Raw genomic sequence first — 8,340 nt, 5'->3', positions numbered from 1 at the left:
ATGAGAAATGTATCAGCCTTGGAGGAGATTATGTTGAGAAATAAAAAAAAAAATTCTTAAAAACGTTGTTTTTCTTGGTGAGGCCGGAAACTTATCAATCCAACCCTCGTATAACGGAAAAATTATGCAGTGTAAAACGTTTCTTCTCGTCTTCTTCTTCTTCAATAAAGTGCTTTAAATGCTGTTTATAATTTCCTTGTGTATCAAAAAACGTATTATACAATTCTTTAAAAGCCTTTGGAGCATTAGGTCCTGCTCTACTTAGAATACTGGACATATTAGTTAGGTTCACTCCTTTTTCTTCTAGAGTTCTTAAATAATTTGTTTCATCTCCTTGTACGTCAAACCAAAGATCATATAAATTTTTAAAAGCTTTTGCCGCATTAGCCCCTGCTCGAGCTAAAATACTGGACATATTAGATAACTTTATTTCGTTTTCTTCTAGGCTTTTTAAATATTTTGTTTTATTTCCTTCAGTATCAAACCAAAGATCGTATAAGTCTCTAAAAGCTTTCGCAGCGTCAGCTCCTGAATTATTTAAAATACCGGACATACTAGTTAGCTTTATTCCATTTTCTTCTATGATTTTTAGATATTGTGTCTTCTTTCGGTTTGAATTAAACCAAAGATTATATAAGTCTTTAAACCCTTTTGCAGCAACAACTCCTGCACAGCCTAATATACTGGACATATTACTTTGATTTATTTTATTTTCATCCAGACTTTTTAAATATTGTGTTTTATTTCCTTCCAAATCAAACCAAAGATCGTATAAGTCTTTAAAAGCTTCTGCAGCATTAGCCCTTGCTCCATTCAAAATGCTGGACATTGTAGCTAAGCGTATTCCTTTTTCTTCTAGATTTGTTAAATATCGTGTCTGATTTCCTTTGGCATCAATCCAAAGATCATATAAGTCTTTAAAAGCTTTTACAGCATAACTTCCTGTGTTATTTAAGATACTGGCCATACTACCTAAATTTATGCCGTTTTTCTTTAAAATTGTTAGTCTTTCATCTTTAATTAAAAAATCTAAGAACTGATTAAATGCATAGGTTTCTTGGCTACCAACCACAGATTTAGCAAATTTAATTTCATCGTCAATATTTCTATGTAGAATTTTCTGATAACTTACTCTATTATGTTTGATATCTTGAAAAATCTCTTTCATTATTCTTTGTGTGATGGGACCAACTTCATGAGATTCAGACCAACGTAAAGCTATCTCATTTAATTCCTCGTAATTATATGGAACGTTACTAGAATTATTATCGTTTCTGATATGCTCTCTAATGATTCTATTTAATCCTGTCGTATTGGGTTGATTAACTGCAAATATTAGTTTATTTAAAAACTTCTCTTTTATTTCTTTTTCATACTCAACAGAAAGTCTTCCTTTTTCTTTCTCTTTTTGCAACGAAGGTGGAAGCTTTAAAAGACCTGAAAGCTTTTCTTTTCTTTCTTCCTGTGCAAATTGATAAAGATCATTTTCATTTATGCACAAACAATTTCTTAAAATTTTGTACTTCCTCTTTCCAAAATCAATACCACAAAATTGTAGAGGATAAAAATCTTTAGAACGTCCTTGCTTCAACTTTTTCTCGGCGGTAAGATCTATGTCTGCATTGGTATATATAATAAAATATCTTATATCTTTTTCGAAATGTTCGCTAAAAATAGTGAAATGCCTGTTAATAGAAAACACATTCTTCTCTCTAGTTTTTTGTAATGGGAGCAGCTGACTAAAACCAATTTTACTATCTGCTGTGTAGGCTTTCACGCAAGTGATTTTACCCCTGTAATTGATAGTAATGTCATTATATACACTGGCGCTCTTTCCTTCGAGATTTATGGAATGTATGTGTTTATGTAAAAACATATCATGTAAGAAAAAAATTAACAAATTGAATTCATAAATAAATCCGGTAATATAATTCACTGCTTTTACAACTTGTTTATGCTTGTCCACAGCAGTTAAATCGCGTATTACTTCCTCCCTTAATGATGTATAATCGTATTGAACATTAATACTTTTGTCTATTACATTTTTAATAACGATGTTCATTTCTTGCCTCCTAGGCTGATTTACTAAAAATACTAATTTAGCAAAAAAGTCTTCTTTTACATCTTTTTCAAATCCCGGAGACAATTTTCTGTTTGTCATCATTTTTTTCACAGCTGATGAAAATTGTAAACGCTTTAAAAATTCTTCTCTTGTTTCGTCATGTGAAAATCGATAAAAGCCTTGTTTTTTTGTATCATCAGTTGTAAACAACAAATCTTTCAAAATGTCACAATTCAATATTATTAAATTTACCAATTTTAGAATCTCCAAACCCTTATGACAATGTAGGATATTTTTGTTGGAACGTATACTTTCTAAGTAAGCAAAGTATCGATAAGTCTAATTGACACATAAATCCAACCAAACGATGTGGGAGATGACTTCTAGCTTGATGAAAATTTTGCAATTTGTTAGAAAAAATTTGCTTGGATGCTTGTTGTAAATTACCTACTTCCGCAGATAGGTTGTGGCTTGTATTGTAGTTTATAAAAACATTTCCACGTCCAGTCAGGCAACGACCGCTCTAGAAAATTAAAATACACTTTTACTTCAAAATCGCATTCAAAAAATAATAATGGAGTTGAAAAACAATATTGCTATGATTCTAATTTAAAATTAAACAATTTTAAGCCCGTGGTTATATGTTATTTTGATAATCTTGGTGCTTGATGTATCGACCTGTAATTAAATCTGATTTTTTTAGAGAACTGTCACGAGTTAAAAAATTTTGCGACCCCCATCCTATGTGACACTTTTCGACGAGAGGACAGACTCTCCCCTCCTCTTCAGAGCGACAAGTAATATGTGGACGCTCCCTTATCATTGAAGTTAATTCTACGTGACTCTACAGAACCAGTTTGAAAAGTAAAAATTCCTCTTCCCTCCTTGAACCTCAAATTAAAAATCCTTACCATATGATTATTAAATTCATCCTACCATTTCTTGGATAGTAATTAGATGGCTGAATGTAAAAATCTGCAGAGTTTTGAAAAGTGGTTAATATAATATCCTCATTTTTGCTTGTAAGGAAGTTTTTTTGTTACCATCAAAGCAACTTACCGTATGTAAAATAAGGAATGGAAAAATATATTCACCAAATAATTTGCAAAAAAACGCAGCCAAATTCTTGAGAAAGGTGTTAGAAATATTTGATAAGTGTGTATACTTTAAAATTATTATTATTATTGATTAATTTATTATTTTAAATAGTGTAAGTTCTTTAATCGTGAAAAAAACATCCTTATTTGTAAAAACTAGGATGTATAGTGTGTGTGTGTACATATAATTTGTTGTTGCTTTGAATTGTACATGCACAAAAAGACTCACAATTTTCAAAAAAAAAAAAAAAAACGACAATTTTCGATAAAATCGCTTTTGTCTCGCAAGTAAAATTGTCTTTTGATTATGTGGTTAGACTATAGGTCGTTTTTTGACTAAACCGGAAGTCAATAGAAAATGTTAAAGGCCTACTACGGCCTACTACGCGCACGCGCACGTCGAATTCAAGGCAGCGCGCACTCGCACGCGCCGGACTCTCGAATAGGGAAGGGGTAGAAGGGAACAAATTGCGCTCGCACCTTTGGTGCCGGGATGGTCTTATCTTTGGACCACTTGCACCTTTGGAGCTTGTATATCAGTCTTGGAGAAAAGGTATACAGGATCAAAAATGTACATTTTGATTCGTTCTACAACTTTTGCCAAAAAGCTTTTCCGAAATTTTTTGTATTGACCGAGATAAATTCAACGAACTATGACTTTGATGAGTTTTCCATCTTTTTTACCATGAAAATCCAATTTACGGGTATTTTCAATTTGATTTTCGTATTTGGCGCATCTAGAAAATATTTTGCCAGCACTTGATTCAGCCAATCTGATCAACAATTAATAGTTAAACCTTGAAGCTCATATGTTTCTGCTCAATTTTTAGTAGTAGTTTTTCAATTTAACATCTTATAAAAATTCGGTAATCTCTAAAGTAAAGCTCTGATGGATCCCTGTTTTAACTGAAAATCCTATAAGTTCCGACAAGTTTGGGTAAAAAAACCCTAAAGGCCTATTTATTTAAAATGGCTATTTTCATTAGAAGAAAATGAAGAGCAACGAAAAATAAGTCACATAAAGCATTTCTTTTAAAAAAATATGACTCTATGGTACATCAATTTTGCACAAATTCTCTATTCTTGGATCATTCTTTGCAGATCAAATTATGACCTTCAAATGAAGTGTTTACATTTTTTAAATAATAGCTTTCGTATATTACGAAAATTATCTTCCACAAGATTGTTCCAATATTTTGTTCCGTTTCCTCCCTTGTCGAAACAAAGATCATGCAACTTTTTAAAAATAGAACCAATTTTAATTCCCACTGGGTGTAAAATCATACATTATTTTTTTTAGTCCAAGAACTTCTTCCTCGACTAAGAAGTAATGTAAATAATTTTCTTTATCAAAACAAAGTTTATGAGAGTTTCTTAAAACAGAAGCAAGATTATTTCCTCCAAAACATAATATTTTGGATAAATCAGATGCCATAAAACCTGCATTACAAAATTATTTAAAATTTCTGTTCATTTTCTTTCTTCGTTAAGACTCAGGCTATGCAATTTTTCAAAACCTTCTTTACCATTATCTCCTGACCCACAAAATATAATGGACAAGTTATGAAGCGTAAAACTTTTTTCCTTGTCTCCTTTCTCTATAAACTGCTTTAAATGTTGTTCATAATTTCCTTGTGTATCAAACAACGTATTATACAATGGGGACGATAGAATATGAGTGTGTTCCAAATAAATAAGTACTTGCTACCGTATACTTGGAACAATTATACATTTTCTTAATATGAGAAAACGTATTCTTAGATAGAATATCGCATTTTATTATTCTAAAACTTTATTGTGTTACTTCATATAGAGATGTATTCAAATGCAAAACATAGTTTACTTCCAAGAAATCATTTCTGATACACTTCAAGAATATATTTTCTTAATATAAGAATATGTAGTATCGGAGCAATAGACTAGTGCCTCAACTGAACACTATTTCTCAATAAAAAAAAATTGTTTTCGAAATTATTGTTATATAATCTTCATTTTTTAAATTATTAAAGTACGTATTTCGCGCACACTGTTACTTACACATGTTATCGTATGCCTAGACGCTTTGAAAAATTGCACTCGCCGAGGATTGAACCCTCCCAACCAAATTACCTAAAACTAGTGTGTCCTAACCGCGCTCTCTACTGACTTCGCTATTGAAGCACTTGGATCTCGGTGACAAAAGTTTGGGTAAGAATTTCAAGGCAGGGTCGTACCAAGTCATATAGTAAGCCTCAACCAACTTCAAACTAAAATTTGTTGAACTCAACTTTAATGCACCATTTTTTATTGAGAATGATTTTAGAATTGAATTTTACTTATTTCAAAAAGGCTCGATACTTTTTTTTCTTCATATATTTAACAATATTTTAAAATATCTAGAAGTAATGAATAATAAATAAAAATTCTCTGTAAAATGCGCAGTTTTCAATTTATGAAACTCTATTATTGTATATAATACTTTTCTACTCAATTTTTAATGCAAAATAACATTTCTTAAACAATAATTTAAAATATTTGAAAAATCGAAGTAAGTTTCACTTATTTAACGAGGCCTTTAATACTTTTTGTTTTTAAATATTTAAAACGCTTAAGAACAACCTAAAGGTAATAAATAATAAAGAAAAGTTGCAAATACAAAAATGCTTTAATAACATCAATGATAAAAACTTATGTTCTGCTATACGAAAATTTGCATAAGCCGTACAGTTTTCAATTTATCGAATTCTTTTATCATCCCTTTTTTTACGAAGATTCGAATATGGAATTGCTTTCCAAAAACAACAATTTAAAATATGCAAAACATAATTGAACTTTACTTATTTTACAAAGGGATCAATACTTTTTTCTTGTTCGATTTAATCCGCTTAAAAACTAGCTAAAGAATATAAAACATAAAGAACTTTCAAGTTCAAAAACGCTTTAATAACCTCAGTGACAAATAAATATTTTCTGATTTTCAATAACCTTTGTCAAAAGCACAGTTTTCGATTTATTTCATTCTTTTATAATACTTTTTATCTCAGTTTTTAATTTAAAATAACAATTCCTACAACATAATTTAAAATATGTAGATAAAATTGATCGCTAGTTCAAATATTACCAATTAAGAAAAATGCTCGACACTTTATTTTTCTTTTGAATATAAAATACTTCAAAATCAGAAGAAACAAGAATTCTGTAAAGAAACCTTTAGTGCAAGAACTTGCAGGTTAAAAACGATCTCACGGTGGTCGGCTGAAAAATATTTGTTTGCTTCCTTTTTGCATTCTCTATTATTTTATTTAAAAAATTTGTAAGTGTAAATTTTTTAATTGTTCTTTTATAAAATAAAATGCATTCTTAATAAACTTTTTAAAAATGTTATTGAATTCTTTTTTCTTAAAGATTTTGCTTTAAAAACGCATACAATTTTTTGAAATTATCAAGAAAACGTAATATTTGTAGTTTAAAGCATTTTTTAAAGCTTATAACTTTGTTTTATGCTGTCATGTATTTATTTTTTATTATTTACATAATAAAAAAATTATGTAAGCATATGGGTGATTGCCAAAATGTTAACCATGAACCGCTGGCGACCAAAAGGAGACACGGCCGGATTCAGCCTGAGAAGTTTTGTCCTGAGTGTCAATTTTAAAAATCTTTCTAATTTCAATTTTGAAGACTGATACTTGTAGAGAATTTTAAGGCGCATCTTTTTTTCTCTTGCAAAATTTATAGGTTTTGTAGTTATTGAGATAATTGTTAAAAAGTGAATTTTTTGAAAACGAAAAATTCCAATCTTTTTTCACTTCAAATCGCGCTAATTTAGCCAATTTTTATCATTTCCCGATTCGCCCACTATAAAGTACGTGTTTAAGTCTTCTAAAACTATCTAAATAAGAAAAACGAGAATATTGTAATAAACAAAAACGTTATTAATTTTTTTTTGAGGCGATGCAAAAAGCATGAATTTTAACCTTCAAGCGCCTCGTTTAGCGAACGAATTTTAAGCTACGGAAAGCTTTCAGTGAGAAAGTTGTTCATTAAGGTTCAAAGAAGTTTTCTGGAAAGTTTTAGATCAATTGGATTAATAGTTCAAAAATTATGAATGTTTTAAAATCCAAGCGGTAATCTTGACGCTGCCCAAAAACGTGCCTGGCCGGCTACGTACGCGCTGTAGCGAATGACGTGAAGGTCAAGTCAATCTTACCAAAACAAAGGCACAACAGTAACTTTTTTTGTCATCTTCTATGAAATTCTACAAATAAAGCATAGAATCAGCGAAGTGATTGTTTCTTATAATAGTTGGAAAAATATTTTTTTTAAGATTATTGAGATTTTTGAGATTTTTTTGAGAATATTAATTAAAAAGAAAAAGATATTAAAATTAAACAAGGTAGAAAAAGAACTAGAAATGAAGATTCGTGGATTAAAAATAAGAAAAAATTTTCCAGAAATCAGGTACGATTGGAAACCGTCAATACAATTTTGTAATAAATTTTTATCATAAATTTAATATTTTATGACCTTTTTTATTCATGATTTTTTAAATAATTCTTTTACTGAACTATATATAATATGTAGATAGTCTAGAGTAATTCTTTAAATTTTTAATGACGAAGTTAATAGCATTATTTGTTATTTCTTTAGGGAAAAGAATACATTACAAAGTCTAAAACTAAAAAAGACGGTATTGCTAAAGATATTCTAATCCCAGAGAGATCTTTCAAACCTACTGAATCCTACTATAGAGAAAAATGTTACCAAAAGTTTTCAAATGTGTAACAAAAAAAAGTACATACAAATTTTTGGAATCTCGGGAACTATAATGAGCAAAATGTGTTTCTCAGAGGATTGTTAAAATGCAAGGATCCTATCCAAACGAATGCAGGTGAAAAACTAGGACGGTTAATTCATTGGATATATTTATTTCCTACTGACGAAGAAAATGTTCCGATTTGTAAGAAATTTTTGTGTGCTTTTCTATGTTTGGGCAAAAGAAGAATCGAAAATGTTCAAAAAAAGGTTTTAAATACGAGGGTGGATTGATAAGTTTCCGGCCTGACCAAGAGATGGCGCCACTAGGCCTACCTTGAGGTCGCGTTCTATAGTACCATCCTTAGATAGCTTGTAGCTATAGTTTCAGCCCGATCGCCATGTTAGTTTAGGTTTCAGAGCACACTGAACAAGACGCCTCTGTGT

General features: G+C 30.2%; 1 protein-coding gene across 1 annotated transcript in view; it reads right to left on the bottom strand.

Annotated features, from left to right (window-relative positions):
* The window catches only part of LOC117175155 (cylicin-2-like), a 112,600-nt gene that overhangs the window by 22,378 nt on the left and 81,882 nt on the right, over nucleotides 1–8,340 (bottom strand). Inside the window, exon 4 of the mRNA XM_033364780.1 lies at nucleotides 2,510–2,585. Coding sequence (XP_033220671.1) covers nucleotides 2,510–2,585 — 76 coding nt within the window. The remainder of the gene's footprint in view (nucleotides 1–2,509; nucleotides 2,586–8,340) is intronic.

Source organism: Belonocnema kinseyi, chromosome 1 (assembly GCF_010883055.1).
Source record: "Belonocnema kinseyi isolate 2016_QV_RU_SX_M_011 chromosome 1, B_treatae_v1, whole genome shotgun sequence".
NCBI classification, from domain to species: Eukaryota; Metazoa; Arthropoda; class Insecta; order Hymenoptera; family Cynipidae; genus Belonocnema; species Belonocnema kinseyi.
Note: the sequence above shows the minus strand (reverse complement) of the source record. Positions and strands in the feature narration are given on the sequence as shown.